Source organism: Peromyscus leucopus, chromosome 20, assembly GCF_004664715.2.
Source record: "Peromyscus leucopus breed LL Stock chromosome 20, UCI_PerLeu_2.1, whole genome shotgun sequence".
Classification (NCBI taxonomy): domain Eukaryota; kingdom Metazoa; phylum Chordata; class Mammalia; order Rodentia; family Cricetidae; genus Peromyscus; species Peromyscus leucopus.
Window position 1 is genome coordinate 19250671 of NC_051080.1, and position 17137 is coordinate 19267807.

General features: G+C 53.4%; 1 protein-coding gene across 2 annotated transcripts in view; it reads right to left on the reverse strand.

The window, feature by feature from the left end:
* The window catches only part of Fbln1 (fibulin 1), an 84675-nt gene that overhangs the window by 36305 nt on the left and 31233 nt on the right, over positions 1 to 17137 (reverse strand). Inside the window, exons 9-15 of one of the 2 annotated variants that reach the window (XM_028878138.2) lie at positions 13328 to 13471; positions 11975 to 12103; positions 11152 to 11277; positions 9736 to 9855; positions 8324 to 8455; positions 6101 to 6224; positions 261 to 702 (exon numbers count right to left, since the gene is read on the reverse strand). In XM_028878138.2, coding sequence (XP_028733971.1) covers positions 348 to 702; positions 6101 to 6224; positions 8324 to 8455; positions 9736 to 9855; positions 11152 to 11277; positions 11975 to 12103; positions 13328 to 13471 — 1130 coding nt within the window. In that variant the 3' untranslated portion in view covers positions 261 to 347. Of the gene's footprint in view, positions 1 to 260; positions 703 to 6100; positions 6225 to 8323; positions 8456 to 9735; positions 9856 to 11151; positions 11278 to 11974; positions 12104 to 13327; positions 13472 to 17137 lie in introns of those variants that run through there. The other variant, XM_028878136.2, reaches the window with a different exon arrangement.

A 17137-nucleotide genomic window follows, 5' to 3' on the forward strand; every position in this document is an offset into this window, starting at 1 on the left:
CACCAGTGCTACCCTTTGGGGTAACACAACAGGAAGAGATAGTCCATAGGTGCAGACCCACCTCAGCCTCGTTCTTCCCTTGCCTGGGATGTCTGGTAGAGCAATAATGAGCTCTGTTGCTGGGGTTCTCAGGTACCCAGACCGTAGGAAAGGGATTCCCCAGTCACTTGCTAGGGAACCAATTCTGGAAGGGGCTCAGCATACCCCGGCAGAGAAAAAGCACAGAGACCACGCCAAACAAAATCAAGGCACAAGAGGCATGCTGGTGGGATGGCTGCTGGGACTTTATTAGAACCCCAAGGGTAGGCAAGCGACAGGAGGGGGTGCCCAAGGGCCCAAGCAAGCACTCAGAGCTCGGCAGACACAAAGATATAAAGCTTGGCCACAAAGGAGCTGACTGTGCCGTGGCGATAGAGATCCATCTTGACGGTCAGGAGCAAGTCCCTGGGCTCAGGGATGGGCTTGGTGAGGGCCACCACCCCACTGTGGTGGCTCACCTTTCGGGTGGTGAAAAAGCCCTCCTCATTGCCGGCGGTGATGGCTAGCTGCATGCTGTCCCCAGGGACAGCACTGGAAGGGCCCATGCGGAAGACCACCGCGGGCACTTGGATGTTGGTGGGGAAAGAAAGGTGGTAGTAGGTTATTCTCAGAGGCAGCCTGGGGCACTCCTGGTTCTCATGGCAAGGCAAGCGCTCACAGCGGCTGAAAGACAAGTGGACAGAGAGACAGGAAGAGAGTTAGCGCCACCTCAGCAAGCAGAGAAACAACAGAGTGTGGGCAAGCGGCGGGCGCGGCGGCTCACTGGGTGGGGGCTCCTGCTACCCCTCCGGCCAATGCAGCCAGCACAAAGAGCACCCTCACTCACCTCGGGGAGGTGCCGTAGACCTCCAGGCTGCGGACTCGGGGACCAGCCTCTTCCTACACCCTCTGGGGCACTGGGGGCCGGGGTCAAGCCATACCCAGGGCGAGATGTGTTCCCCTTCTCAAGGCAGAGAATCACCTTGGGCACACTCAGCCAGGGCCTCACCCAGACAGTGGGCAAGGCTCCTGGGTGGGTCTAGAGACTACCCAGAACTCATCATGGCTGTTGCCATTTATTGCACGTGGGGCTAATCCTCATACATTTATTATTTACTACCAGTGTTCAAGATGGTGGCTTGAGCGCCATGTGTCAGATGAGGAAACAGGTCCAGAGAAAGCCACAGAGTGAGGGAAGAAGCCAAGTCCATGCTCAGGGATGAGATCAGCTCCCCAGACCCTGTCGTTCAGCTGCAGACACCTGGTCCAGTTCGCCCACAGAGACAGAGACAGAGTGGGGCTCAGATTGGAGGTGATAGGTTCTAATGTCCTGTGACAAGACTGAACTTCCTGTGACAGGATGGGGACAGGTCCTAACTCCCTGTGTGGTGGAGACGAACACAGGTTCTCACTTCCTGTGACATGATGGAGACAGGCCCTAACTTCCTGTGTGATGGAGATGAAGACAGGTCTCACTTCCTGTCACATGATGGAGACAGGCCCTAACTTCCTGTGTGGTGGAGATGAAGACTGGTCTCACTTCCTGTCACATGATGGAGACAGGTCCTAACTCCCTGTGTAGTGGAGATGAAGACAGCCTCTCACTTTCTGTGACAGGCTCTAACTTCCTATATGTGCTATAGACAAAAAAAAGGTCCTAATTTCTTGTGTGGTAGAGACGACAACAAGACTCTCATTTCCCGTAACAGAATGGAGACATGAACTAACTTCCTTGGAGTAGAGATAAAGACAAAATGTGACAGGATATAGGATGGAGACAGTCCCTAATGTCCTGTGACAGGAACTGACTTCCTGTGGTAGGGTGAGGGTAAGTTCTCTTAGTAACTTCTAATTACAGACCCGAACTTCCTACAACAGGATGCAGACAGTATATTCCTGTGACAGGACGTTGGCAGCAAAACGGACTGTGTTCTATGTCCCGAACACCGGGCCCAGCACATTCTGAAGGCAGTGTGACAGGACCTTGAAAAGAAGCAGAGCCACGATGTCAAGCCCCATAGGACTTGGCCAAGCCCTTCTCAGGAAGTTCTGCCATTTTGACTTGAGTATGGATTCTCCACTTGGGGGTATTTTCTCTCCTGGTCTTCCATCACATCGCTCCTTTGGCTTTTTAAGTCTCCATGCCTTGTCCTAGTTTATATCACACTGGACACTTCTTGTGCGTGGCGTTTCTGTCTGCATCTTAATCGGATGCTTATCAGAGCTGCCAGGAAGGCTTTCGTTTACTTGACTATTTACCATTCTGGCTCTGAGGAGAGAACAGCCCCGCAAGTAAGGTCCTTGGCACAGTAACAGGGGAGGGCCATGCACACTAAAGAGAGCAGCGCCTGGGAGGGAGAGCCCAGGGCTGGTGATGGAGAATAAAGCAGGCATGGGCCTTGATGAAAGGCAGCGACCCCTAGAGATGCCAAGGACCAGGTCAAATGGGGGTGCTCCACATGACTGGGAGGTCTCTCTATCCAGGAAGGGCCTTGGATGACGGGGAGCAGGGAGGGCAGTGGAGAGCCAGGGAGGCAGCTGGGGTGCATGAGCTATGTTCCTCTGGGGTGTCATTGGCAGAAAGCAGCGAATTTGAGTTTCAAAATCAGCCTATCTCCCTGCAGAGGCTACACGCACCCACGCATGCACCCACCCACCCACGCACCCACGCACGCACGCACCCACCCACCCACCCACGCACCCACTCAGGAGAGGGGCCTGGCACTCAAGAGCTTTAGGAATAGTCTGAATGGGTCTGGCCAGTAGGTGGTGCTAGAGTCTCCTCCGTGAAATTTGGCTTTCCCGCTTGTCCTGTGGGGCCCTCTACTGACCAAAAACTAGGTCTTGGGTTGCCAAATAAGCTCCGCAAATATGAAGGCAAGAAATACGAGGCATGCATGATGCCCTGGTCCAGCTCCTATGACCATCACATTCTGGAGATGTGGATGCCGTCATCCATCAGAAGAGAACCCAAGCCCTCCCTGGGAAGCGGTGCCTGGACCGGCTCTTTTTAGGCCACTCACTTCCCAGGTGGGGTAGTGGCTCCTTGGCTTTATCCCCAGTACCAGTACAGGGCTCAGCTCCTATTGCACTTGGTAAATGGCCACTGCACAGGCCGGCTCGGTCCTTGATTTTTCCTTCTCTGTCTCAAATTTATCACACATCCTAGAAGTCATAACCACCATGTGTGGCAAATTGCTGGTCAGACTAGGGGCAGCAATGAAACCTGTTAGCTGAATCACCCAGATTTGGGGGGTGACGGGGGGGGCAGTCACTACTGAATCTATTACAGAGTAGGGCAAAGGGGAGCTGCACCTGGGACCTGCCCAGCATAGGGACCAGGTCACAGCTTCCACAGACACATTCCCTCCTCACCTATGCATTATGGTGCAATGTGCCCCCAATTCTCTAGCTCAACATCTTTGATTGTAGCACCCCAAGTTCTGTGAAAATGACCAGAAGCCACTACAGATGGGAGACAAAAGCCAAGAGGAAGGCTGCTGGGACACTCCTGTGGCCATCTGTTGACATGTCCCTCACATTAGCCATTTGCCATTCCTGAGAGGCCCAGGACCTGGCCAAGTCTGTGACCATAGATTCTCACTTATGTTGTGTTCTAAGTCACAGTACCCAAGGCTACCCAAGGATCCAGCTTCCCTTTACCCCAACAGGACTGCAGGGATGAGTGTGTCCTGGAACACCTGTTCCTGCCCACTGCGCAGAACCTAGGGGTGGGGTCTATGTAAACAAGTGGAGGGTGATTCTCAGAGAATCCTGCAGAGCACCGCACCATTGCATCTTACAGCTGAGAACAAGAGCTTCAAGAAACCCAGGAACCTGAAACCCAAGTCAGCCTGCCTCCCCAACTACGCTTTTTCTAGAATGTCACAGCGTCCCACAAGGCTTGAGTCTCTGGGAAGAGGAGCATTCCCAAAGGGGGTTCACTTTGGATTCCCAAAATCCTCAGTGCAGAGGACTCCACCCCCCATCCCCACTCTCTGGCTCTTGGTAACACAGAGACAAAGGACAGAAAGTGTCACAGGAAAATGGCCATCTTACCAGGGTTGAAGCATCCCGTCCCACCTCCCTCACCCCTGTGTCCACATCCAACCTCTTTTTATGGAAAACAGTTTCCTCTTTCAGCCTCAGAAACAGCAGGATGGGGCAGCTGTGACCTGGCACATCAACCCCACACTGGAAGGAAATGCACCCCAGGTGACCTGAGGATACCCCATTTAAGTGTGTGTGTGTGTCCCCCCAATCTCTCCCACTGCCTAATTCAGCTCCCACTGACCTTAATTCAAGCCTGGCCAACACCATCCCACTTGCCCACCCCTCCCGCGGCCAGGCTGGCCTCTCTCCACTCTCTCAGAACCCTGTGTACTCTCTGTTCACTGTCTGGCATGTGCTCCTAGAAGCTGGCCCAGCAGGCCGGCCATCCACAGCCCATTGTCTACCCAGGAGCCTGTATACAGTCAGCCTACCGGTGGCTGGATTTTGCCCACCTTAGCAATCACCTCAGTAAGCAAGGTCAACCTGCCTGCCCATGGACTCTCATGTGTCTTGCCCCAGGTAGGGCAGCCTCCTCTTTCAGCCTGGCGGCTGCACAGGAATTAAAAGTAACCATTGCAACCATAGCCTGGCTTCTGGAATCCTGAAACCCATTTATAATGGGAAACAGAACACGGCCTCAAACCAAGGGTGCATAGCTTTCCTGGTGACTCAGGACAGCTCTGCCACTGCCGCCTGGCTATTGCACAACTCGTGAGCTCTTGGGGATGTGACACATTTGCATACCTACTTCTGGAGTAGCTTTTCCCTGGTGCAGACATAGAAAGAAACAAGGCACTTGGTGTTGTTAGGACAAGGTCTCAATATGTAGCCCAGGCTGTCCTCAAGCTAGTGATCCACCTGCCTTTGCCTCCTAGTACTGGGATTACAGGTCTGCATCAACACATCAAGAGAAGTGATCAGTTTGTGAGTAGATTAAAAACACACTAGGGGCCGGGCGGTGGTGGCGCACGCCTTTAATCCCAGCACTCGGGAGGCAGAGGCAGGTGGATCTCTGTGAGTTCGAGGTCAGTCTGGTCAACAGAGTGAGATCCAGGACAGGCACCAAAACTACACAGAGAAACCCTCTCGGAAAACCAAAAACATACTAGGGAAATACAGTAGGTCAGGGGATGAGGGCGGGTGGTAGGCAAGCAGCTCTAAGGTCAGAAAGACCTCACGGTTTCTAGGGTGGAGCAAACTGGAAGCTGGACAGAGCCCACAACAGCAAGAGCAGTCCCCTGGGTCAGGGGCTGAACACGGTGCCCAAAGCACCATCAAAAGGAAACACTGACCACTGAGCAGGAGCGGTGTCGGGTCAAAAGCCAAAGAGAAGCGCGAGGTCAAGAGAGCACAGTGGGAAACCCAGGTGTCCACCCCTATGCGTGCTTTGAGAGTTCCTGTGCTGGCGGGGAGGGCATCGGTCCACACTCCCGGAATGAGCTCCCAGAGTGGAGCTTGCCCTGTAGCAAGTAAATGGGGTTCTCTGGGTAGAACGGAGATGAGGGTGGTTGCAGGGAGAACCATGGCCTGGGAGTCCTCCAAACTCCCCGAGGAAGGAGTTCCTGGACACCACAGAGGACACCATGGTGATTGGAGCTTACAAGGATACATGGTCACCCAGTTTCTAGTACAGGACACAGGATATCCCATGCTGTTCCCACACATCACTCAGCTAGAAGGAAGAAAGATGCCTTAACAAGTCACCCTGAATCCTGGATTTGGGCCAAGACAGTGACGTTGCCACCTGCTCATCTGGGTCAGCATAGTCTCACATATGCATGCTACAGATGAAGTGACTGATGAAGGTCTGTCTCAACGACAGCATGCCATCTGCAGTCACCCCCACGGCCTCCTGAGGATAGTCTCACTGGCCCTCAGGGACCTCAGCTGCAAGAATCAGCAGGTTCTTAAGGCCGAATAAGAGAACACTAAGGCCACAGCTTTGTGAACCACCTGCCCATGCCCAGAGCGGGGGGCCTTTAGGAAGCCCAATACAGGCAGATGACAGCGGGGGGCCCCAGGGACTTACGTGTCTGCGGAGCGGCGATAGTTCTCCGGGCATTCAAAGGACAGACAGCGGAAGCTGCCCTGGATGTTGAAGCAAGTCTCATTGATGGAACAGTTGTGGATACCAGTCACACATTCATCAATGTCTGTGGAGACCCAGAGACAGTGTGGTATAGACTAAAGCCATGAAAGCCATCCCCTTACCCACGCAAACCGTATATTAACCTCCTTGCCCTCCACGGGAGCAGTGTCTGGTGCCCGATCTTCTGTGTACCAAACATGGAGGGTTACATGAGCACTAGCGTATTTAAATCCCCGGAGTGAGGGTACGCAACCAGAGCGGATACCGTGTGAAGGTCGTTGAAGCGCTGGCAGGGGTGGCCATGCAACTGGTGTTACAATCCTCATCTTAGAGAGGGTTCACCGAACTTGAGGGACCTGGCCATGGTCACACATTCTATACAGACAGAGCCAAGCTTTGAACCCAGGCAGGTAGGCATCAGGATCTGGTGCTCCAACCACCTAGCACCTTTCCATGGCTCTCAAGGAACGCTACCCTGACCTCATGTGTGACTGGCTATATCGTGAGGGTCAGGAAGGGTCTGAGACTATGGTCCCACATCACAGGTGAAGAACAAGACCTAAAGGAGCTATGCATCTTGCCTTGGGTCTCAGGGCGGTAACTAAAGTGGTTAGATGGCATGTGTATGTTGGGGGTGGGGGGGGACCAGGCCTAGAGATGCTGCTACAGGGCCTGGAGCCTTTAGAGGTGGGGAAGCCTCTTATACGACATTCCAAGTGGGTGGGGTTCAGGGGTATCACCAAGCCTAGGAGGCAGCTGTTAAGAAATGTCACGTGTCTGATTGTCCCTGGCAAAAGCAACCCTTGCCAATCTCAGAGACCACAGCTCAGGAATGTGGGTTGGTGGTTTGTTTTTTTTTTTTTTTTTTTTTAAAAAAAAACCTTTTTATTTGGAAGATGGGGGTGGGCATGTCCCTCAGCATGTGTGTGGAGGTCAGAGGCCAACTTGCAAAAAGTCTGCTCGCTCTTTCCACCATGTGGGTCCCAGGGATTGAACTCAGGATCACCAGGCTTGGCAAAAAGAGCCTTATTCAATGAGCCATCTCGCCAGCCCAGGAATGTGTTTTTGCTGCTGCTTCTGGGCAGGACTCCAGGCTGTGGTGAGGGAGAGCCGGGCCAGGAGAGCAGAAAGCAGGACTGTGGGGAAAAAAACAGTCCTGTCCAACCTCAGAGAAGTTGAGCGGGTCCCTTCCAGAGATTTGGCTGGCCGCCTTCTTTGCTGGTGGTGGTGGTGGTGGTATGCATGTGTATGTGTGTATGTGTGTTGGGGGGAGGTAAGTGGGTGCCCAGGCACGAATGTGTAGAACATCGGGAATCTTATGCTATTACTCCCCACATTCCGCCTCCACCCCAACCCGGTGCCCAGCACTTGGTTAGGTTGGCTGGTCAGCCAGCCTCAAGGAACTGTCTCTCTCTGCACCTGTGTGGGGGGGGTCACTAGTGACCATCTTCATGGGCAGGACCTGGGATTCTCTGGAGCCCCTGGACCACCAGCTCATGGGAACTTGTAAAGAAGGGGGCTGGACAGCTTTGCCCGTGATCTGCTCCTGGTGTGAGCCGGAGTGCACACACGGGACCATTTGTTCACAAGCTTGTCCTCAGCACGGTCAGTCGTCAAATGGGTGACCATGGAATGCTGGGGACCCCAGCAAGTTCTCAGAAAGGGGGAACAAATACAGATAGACTCTACTAGCTCTCACCACCAAAGCCCATGCCAGAGCTGACCCTAGCTCACTAAACACTTACAACCACTAGAGTTCCCAGACCGGACCACAGCCAGCCCTTTGCAGGAGCAGAGGCCCCCGACACCTGCTCAGGTCTGTAGCCTAGGGCCTGGTTCACAGCCTGTCTGTCCAATGACTGGGTGAGAGAACGCATAATTAGACTAGGCTGAGGACAGGGTCCTGTGTCGCTCTTCCAAGAACTGACAAGGACAGAGTGGGAGAGTTCAGGTGTTCTTACCTGACAGGACCTTCAGAGCCCAGACAGCCCTGAGGACAGGCTAGTTCTTCTGTGTAGGAGACCAGGACACTTTTCCCCAGTCCCTGAAATCATTCCCATCCGTGGTACAGCCCTGCATCTGGGAAGCACTCTCTCTCCCCTGACACCGTGCGACTTGTAACACACATGGATGACCCCAACGCAGAGAGTCTGCCTTACTCACCTTGGCAGTTGCGACCATTGGGGGCTAGCCTGTAGCCAGATGAGGGGCAGCTGCACTGGAAACTTCCGGGGATGTTGATGCAGCGGTAGGAGCAGATGTGACCCCCAGTGGGCAGGGCACACTCGTCAATATCTGCAACAGGAGAGTCAGAGTCCGCCCTCAGGATCTAGCTCTGGTCCACGGCCATGGCTGCATCTAGGCCACGTGGCATCCCTAGGTGGCCAGGCTGGGCTGGGAGGGCAGCAGCAGAAGGCAAGCCAGGAAGAGGCCTCAGGCACTGAGGGTGGCCACAGAGACCATCATTACAGAAGGGGAAATTGAGGCCCAGGGATGGGGTGGGACTAGTCTAGGGATATTTAGTCTAGGGATAGTATAGTGTGAAGTACACACAGAGAAGGGGAATAGAGAGCAATTTGCTAAAGGAAAAAAAAAAAAAGCACCTAACTCAAGCAGCCATTCAAACAAACAAAACTCACTACACATCACACAAAAGCACAGGCTGAGTGCTCATCTGAAACGCATGGGGCCAGAAGTATTTGGGGTATTTTGGAATACTGCCATTTACATAAATAAGATGTCCTGGGGATGAGAGTCAAGTCTAAAGCCGAGATCCATTTGTCTCATACACACAGACTAAAGGCATCGCTATACAGTACTTTCAGTGCTCCTGAGTTTGACTGTGACTCATGGTATAGAACTTTCCACTGTGGAGTCACACTGGTACTCAAAAAGCTTCAGGTTTTAGGTCTAGGAACACAGCATCTGCCGAGCAAGGCCCTGGGTTGGCCCTGTGTGTCTCTCCACACACACACACACACACACACACACACACACACACACACACACACACACACACATATAGCTCTGGAACTGGGGATTCTAAGCTTATTATAACATCAGTAAGATTTGTCCTGGAAGTTTCCAGGTGCTCCTGGACTGTCATCTGGTTGGACTGTACCAACAGTCCAGGAGGGAGTACTGTATTTACAGAGAAGATGATGGCCAGGCCTGGTGAGGATGGAGCTCCAAAGGCCAGAGCAGTCTCTCAGGGGTCGGGTGGCCCTCAGGTCACTCCTCACCTCTCAGACACGTACTGCTGCCAAGCCCTGTGCCCCGTGGCTCGGAGTGCCAGCACACGGAAGGGGTTACCACCACAGCATTCGTATTTAAGAGCAATCCGAGGACTGGTTTGCTCTTTTCCTAACCTCACTCTCAACCCCAGAAAAAGGTCTTTGAGACCTATCAGAGGAAAAGCAAGGATTCAGCCTTGCCTCTCTTCAGGGAGCAAACGGGAACTTCACAGGGTGGAGAAATCCCAGCAGGCTTTCCGAGCCATGGATTCTGAAATGCAGCCAGAGGCTGCTGTGGTGGCAGGATCGGGGTGCTCCCCACAGTACACAGGGTGCCCTCACCTTCACAGGTGACCCCATCCACGTCACTGAGCTGGTAGCCTCGTCGGCAATAACACTGGTAGGAGCCGTAGACGTTAGCACACTCCTGGCTGCAGGGGCTGTTGAGGCACTCGTTCACATCTAGAAGAGAAGAGGTTCCCAGGGTTCAGGGCTCAGAGCCACACCTCAAGCCCCTGCCTCCACAGCAGGCTGAGGACTCAAGAGAAGGTGAGCAGAATATTTCCTCATCACCTCCCTGATGCGAACCAAAACAGGGAAGTCAAGTCTCAAGCTGCAAGACTGAGACGCCCAAGGGGAGAGAGGCCTCCACTGCAGCCCACTGTAGTTGAGAAATCTGGAATTTCTCCAGCTCTGCTACTGCCTGCGTGAGGCCACACCATCTCCTGGCAGGATGAGTGACAGCCTCCAGGCTTGGCTCCCTTCAATCCTGTCCCTGCAGGGCATGGGCACAATACGATAGCATATCCAGAGTCCTATCATGACCACAGCCCCTTCTAGCTCTCAGCGAAAATCTTTCCTGCTCTCCCCACTTTCATCTCCTAGATGGTGACACAGATGACCTAGCCTATGGGACAATAGCCCTGGTACTCCTAAACCTCTGAACTTTGGAGCTACTTGAAACCCAGCTATTGATTACCAATTCCCTTCACCTAGAGCAAGCTCCAGACCAAGTTTGGCCCCCTACTTGTTTTTTGCAAATAAAGTTTTATTGGCACACAGATATGAACCCCTTTGACCAGGACCTATGGCTACTTTTGTGTTCCCACAGCAGAGTGGAGTACTGTCTACAGACTGGCCAGAAAGGTTTAAAATAGTAACCATGCAGCTGGGAGAGAAAAAGCTTGCTGATCTCTGGCTTAGAGATTCCTTCTTACATACATTTACTCTGTTTCTGAGAAGGGGAGAAGAGATAGGCTACTAGCCTCTCGCTCAGTGTTTCCTATCTGTGGCCCCAACATGCCTGGCCAGGTCACCTGCTCAATCTATGTCCAGTGTGGTTTTCCATCACATCATAAACATACTCCCTGACACAGGAACCACATCTTGCTATACTCACAGTGCATGTGCTTAATAGCATATAGCAGAGGCAAGGCTAGCTAGGCCTCAGCACGGTGTCCTCAGTATTACCCAAGCACAAAGCTCAGATGCCTAAGCACAGCCAGGAACAATAACCACAGCTGATAACACAAGACACTCTGTTATCTGTACACAGCAAGACTCACGAACCCAAACAACTGACCGAGCCCTGCCAGGGAGCTGGCCGAGTTTCAGTATGGCAGCCACTGGCTTAGAGTCACGTCCCTAGGCTGAGGGTCCTAGCATCCTTAAAATATCTGCCTAGGAAATTCCAAATGAGTCTGTAAGCAAAGGAGGGACATGGCCAAGGCTCCCGACCACCCCGTGACCCACCCTCACCTTCACAAGACCGGCCATCCACAGACAGCCGGAAGCCCGCCGAGCAGCTGCAGTGGTAAGAGCCCGGCGTGTTCTCACACTTGTGGCCGCACAGGCGCCCAGGATAGCGCTGGCACTCATTGATGTCTGAAACAGAGGGGCACAGTCAGCTCAGAGCATGTCCCGCCGGAGTAGTGCCATGTCCCAATGGCAGCCGTTCACGGTCCTCTGCCCCTAAGTCCCTTCGTGTCTCAGATGGAAGGGCCGAGGCCTCTCTTGACTGTGTCTGTGGGAAGCCCTGCACTCTGACAAATGTGGCGCATCTGGACAGATGCCCTTCTGCCAGCCCTCTGCCCACAGGAGAGTCTGCTGGGATTTGCTGGGGGGGGGTAGGTGTGTGTGGGGGGAGGGAATCAGGGCAGCTGTCGGCCTCCATTGAGTATCCTGGTTTGGTAACAGCAAGCTCTAGCTGGGTAGCGTTCTAACTGCCTCAGGAATGGTGCGTCCCAAGCCGTGAAGCCCTAGAGGTCTGTAGCAAATCTGGGAAGTCACTGACATCTTGCCAGCCTGCAGACCTGGACTAGAGTCTTAGAAAACCTTGGTGGCTGGGGTCAGACAGAACGCCTGTTCCATGAGGAAGCAGGCTGACACCGTTAGTGTCCTCAGGGTGGCCCGAGGCCAGGGTGGTGGCAGAGGCGCAGCGAGACAATGTCTCCTGACTGCCCACACTCGGGACCTTCTGAGATGAGGATGGGATGGGCATGGTCACCCTAGGTGCCACAGATTGTCCCCCGTGTGGAGTCACCTGGCCAGGACCCCTAGGACCGGAAAGACAGTCACATACCCACACAAGTCCTGCTGATGCCATCAAAATAGTAGCCAGCCTTGCACTCGCAGCGGAAACTGCCAGGGGAGTTCAAGCAGTGGTGGCCTTTCCCACAGGGCTCCGCTGGGGGTGAGCACTCATCCACATCTTGTGAAGGAGAAAGGAAGACACAGCGAGAGCCTGTTAGTGTGCACACGAAACTGTACCCTGGCACCCTGTTCTTCACGGAGCATCTACCATGCGCTGCGCCCAATCTAGAACAGCCGCTGACCCCCCAGGAAGCCAGCCCCGGATCTCCAGGGAGACAGGAAGTACCCAGGGTTGTGAGGGTGGTGCTGAGACGGCTTAGGGGTTGTGGGGAGGGAGGCCCCTTTCCTGGCAGGGATCTAGGCCAGCTGACTGCCTTGGCCCAGAACAACACAGCATGTGGTGGGGATAAACAAGACACCACCCGGCGGTCTTGTAGCAAGATTTATGTCATCTAGATTCGCTGTGACCAGTTTAGGAGAACTGAATTCTGGGTGTCCGAACTTAGCCACCAATAGCTGTGATCAGGTACCCTGAGAACACTGGCAGACTGGAGACAAGGCTAGAAGTGTGGGGGTGCTACTGTTCTAGTCTGCGCAAGACAGCAAAGGCCTGTGCCGGGGGAGGGGCAATGGGATGGATGGATGCATGGATGGATGGTTGCATGGATGGATGATGATGGATGGACAGGCAGAATGTCTTCACTTTGGAGACCAACTATCTCTTCCAGAGAAGGGAAAGACTGTGCTGGAAACAGACAGAAATGCCAAATTTCAGAAGTGTGTGTGTGTGTGTGTGTGTGTGTGTGTGTGTGTGTGTGTGTGTGTGTGTGTGGTGTGTGTGTGTGTGTGTGTGTGTGTGTGGTGTGTGTGTATGTGTGTGGTGTGTGTGTGTGGTGTGTGTGTATGTGTGGTGTGTGTGTGTGGTGTGTGTGTATGTGTGGTGTGTGTGTGTGTGATGTGTATATGTGTGGTATGTGTGTGTGTGTGTGTATGTGTGGTGTGTGTGGTGTGTGTGTGGTGTGTGTGTATGTGGTGTGTATGGTATGTGTGTGTGTGGTGTGTGTGTATGTGATGTGTGATGTGTGTGTGTGTGTGTGTGTGTGGTGTGTATGTGATGTGTGGTGTGTGTGTGTGTATGAGTGTGTGTGTGGTGTGTGTGTGTGTGTGTGTGTATGTGTATGTGTGTGTGTGTGGTGTGTGTGTGTGTATGTGTGGTGTGTGTGTGTGTGTGTGTGTGTGTGTGTGTGGTATGTGTGTGTGTGTGTGTGTGTGTGTATGTGTGGTGTGTGTGGTGTGTGTGTGTGTGTGTGTGTGTGTGTGTGTATGAGAGAGAGATACCAACCAACACAGCGAGTCCCCTCCTCGTTCAGATGATAGCCACGGCCACAGTTGGGCACGTTCTTCTGGCATGTGTAGGAGCCCTCCGTATTGATGCATGTCTGCCCCACGGGGCATGGGGCACTGATACTTAAACACTCATTGATATCTACAGAGAAAAGAGACAAGATGCGGCGTGGTTAAACACAGGGGCTATCCATGCACACAGCCACTGAACCTCCAAAGGAGCCTGTCCCTTCTCTCAGCAAAGCTACAAACCAATAGGCCCTGATCCCTTTGCCTACACAAGGGCAAAGGTCAAAGGACAAGGTAGCCTCAGGTCCCTCCCTGTCCTCTCCCTCCTGCTTCCCATCTTTTGCGGCACCTGCTGGGGTGGCTTTCTGACCCACACAGGTAGATAGGGCCCTGCCCTGGGCTTGGTGCCCACTCCTCTGTACCAGCCCCAGACAACAGTGAGGCCCTAAGTTTGGTGGGTAGTCTACTTCACCTGTCTCGGCCTTGGAAGTCCTAGTAATACATCTACAACTCCTGGACCAGCCACTCAGGGTCCCACCCCCAGTCAGTGTGGTAGCCATGCCTCTGACCACCTTCTCCACAATAAACTCCTTCCTGTGTCACCCATCTGAGTTGACTCCGGCCACTCAGAACTCCCCGCATGGGGTCTCCTTCCACACTATAGTATGGGGAGCACTGGCCATTCACTACTGAGGGACACACACATACACACGTGTACCAGTAACCAGCCTCCTCCTAAAGCATGTCTAGAAGAATCTAGCTCTCAGAAAGTCAGGAGCAGTCTAGTTCACACATTCACAAAGCACACCGGGGGTCAGGGGTCAGCAGGAAGGGGGCAAGGGTGGAAGACTGACAGATGAAATGACAAGAAGAGGCCTGCTCCATGATGGCCAAGCCCCGCCCTCCTCAGGCTGTCTAAAGAATCATCCCTGACTCCCTCCCATCCCTGGAATGGGCCTCCACATCGACAACGCAGCACTTCAGAGTTTACAGGGGCATGCACATCTGTCACCACTGCGCACTGCAATAGCCAGCCTGCAGTGGCAGGGCCGGCATTACTGTCTGTATGTTACACTGGGAACCCAGACCCTGGAGAGAGCAACCCCTCAGGCTCACAAGGGGCAGAGAGGGCAGCAGAGCCCAGGTCTAGAGCCCTGGCATCCATGCTCACAGTCACTCCCAGTGTCCTTCCTCAAGAATCCCCGCCCCCCCTCCAGCCAGATCTGGCCCACTGCTTATCCTTGTAAATAAAGTTTTATTGGCAGCCAGCCAGGCCTGCTGCCTCACATGTGGTCTACAGCTGCTTTTGCATTAGCACGACAGGAGCCTGGTGGTTAGGACAGGAACCAGATGGCTGGAAAGGTTGATATCCATTATCTAGCCCTTTACACAAAGCTTGGCAACTCCTGCCTGCTGTCAGTGGTGAGTGTAGTGGCCAGCAGGGACGCCCTCGGCCCTGAGTGCGCTTGTCTGGGGTGATTTCCCAAACTGTTCATTTGCAAGCCTGGTGTCTCTTGAGACTGTGTGCTCCTCAGAGAAGAGTCTCCTGGCCTGAGCTCCACGGAAAGCAGACGATAGATGAATGAATGGAATCAAAAGTGGATCAACAAAGATATGAATAGAGAGGAAAGGCCAGGGAGGGTCTGGGACACACTGCGTGCTTTTCCCTCGTGGGTTCCCACGGCACCAGCACAGGCACTCCAGCTGTCATTCCCGGCTCACTTGGTCTTACAAAACACTTCTAAGACCAGCTGGGACCCTTGACGGCCCCAGGATCTTTGAAAGAACCTGGCACCTGTGGGCTAGCATATAGGGAAGCACTGCTCCCCCGCCCCCACCAGGAAATGAAGGAAAAAGGGGACTTGAGGTAGAGGGTGAAGAAAAAGAATAAGAAAACCCCGAAAAGATTTCCTCACAGTGTGCTGAAGAGTCAACCTCAAAGATCTAAAACATTTTAATTTTGTATCGAGAAGGCCTCTGCTTTCTCAGCCCAGCCTTCTGTCCCCTGTGTTCATCTGACAGGGCAGAACGCATCTTTCCTTGCAAGGGGCAGGGAATGGAGTGGGGTTCTAGGAAGGGAGATCCTGGGGTCAGTGTTTCCCATCATAGATGGGAACACAGGCAGAAGTGTGTGGGTTGCCGGCCCTGGATACAGACAGAGGAGCAGAGACAGCCTGCAGCTCTCTCCTGGATGGCCTCCACCCTTTTTTTTTTTTAAAGGTTTCATTCTGAAACAGGGTCTCAACATGTAGCCCAGGCTGGACTCTAATTCCTATAGAGTCCAGACTAGCCTCCAACTCAGGGCATTCCCCCTGCCTCAAGCCCTGCAAGTGCTGGGATGACCGGCGTGCACCATGGTGCACGGCTCTTCCCCTTATTTCCACACTGCCTCCAGATAGCTATTTCTGCTGCTGATGTTATTATTTTAAACATGAATAAAAACGCTGGCACAGAATGATTTCTAAACATGTTGTCAAGAGGGGAAAACCGACTAGTCCAACAGTCCGGTTCTGTTTCCATGAAAAAACAAACTGAGGGAGCGGTGCCCAGAAGGGCGGCCCCACCCACCTGGAGGCTGGCCCTGAAGGCAGGGCATTATTTCCTGCCTTTAGGTTTTCCTGGTTTGTAACCAGGTATGCACGGTTTTTACGCTAAAAGAGGTAATTTCTTGAAGAGCGAGCCCTTAACTTGGTTGTGAACAGTAAGTACAAAGGGGGGGGCTCCCCCCATGTCAACTTGTGTGTGTGGGGGGGGGAGCCTCTGTGCTGAATATCCTTGATGTCATTGTGGACCTACACAGAGGTGATGGGAGAGGTCTATGCACGAGGTTGGGATCTGGCCAACATCCTGGGCTCCTCCACGGCTTAGATCTGTGTGTGTGTGTGTGTGTGTGTGTGTGTGTGTGTGTGTGTGTGTGTGTGAGAGAGAGAGAGAGAGAGAGAGAGAGAGAGAGAGAGAGAGAGAGAGAGAGGTTGGGGTTTACACAGAGGGATGGCTCACTGAGCACCTTTGCCCCTGCACTCTGCGGAGGGAAACCCGGGGGCATGCTGAGACCCGTAAAGATTTTCTCATGGAGGAAAGCAGGGCCAATTCTGCCATGAGTCAGGGTTTCCGTCCTCAGCTGGTGCGTCCTCCTCCAGAGCCCCCTGAGCAGGCTGCAAGTCTTGGCAGGACCCTCTTTCTTCCCTGCCCCAGGGGAGTCACAGCCACCCTGCTTACTGCACGTGTGCAGAGTGCTGACAGTCTGATCCCAGGAGGCTGGCAAGGGGCCAATTCATGAGCCAGCCAAGGTCGCCATAGCTCAGACAGATGTTAGACACCGGCTAAGACCCAGGGTATGTGGGTGAGGCTCAGGTGTCCTAAAAGGTTCTACCTTGGGGTCAGTAAGGCAGGGACAGGGAAATGAACTTTCAATCCCATTTCAAAAGAAGAACCAGGGCAAGGTTAGCTACAAGTCAAGAGAGAAATAAGAGAGGAATTTGCATATCTAGTATCCAATATTCTCCTTTAAGAGGGGACAGAGGGAAGGCTGGGTTCCAACCAGCGACATCTGTAGCTTGAGGAAGGGACTCTCTGACCTCAAAGGAAAAGTTTAGAAGATCTACGGGGCAGATCTGGGCTCAAACGCTAACAGGCATGCAGGCGCCCCAGAGCAGCACCCAAGACAAGAGGAGAGAGAGAGAGAGATGGGTGCCCCTCCCACCTGAGCAGCCTTTCATTGACCTCTTCATTGTCACCCCAAGTCCACATCATCTCCTCTCCTTTACACAGTGGTCCATCCGCTATCAACCCATCCATC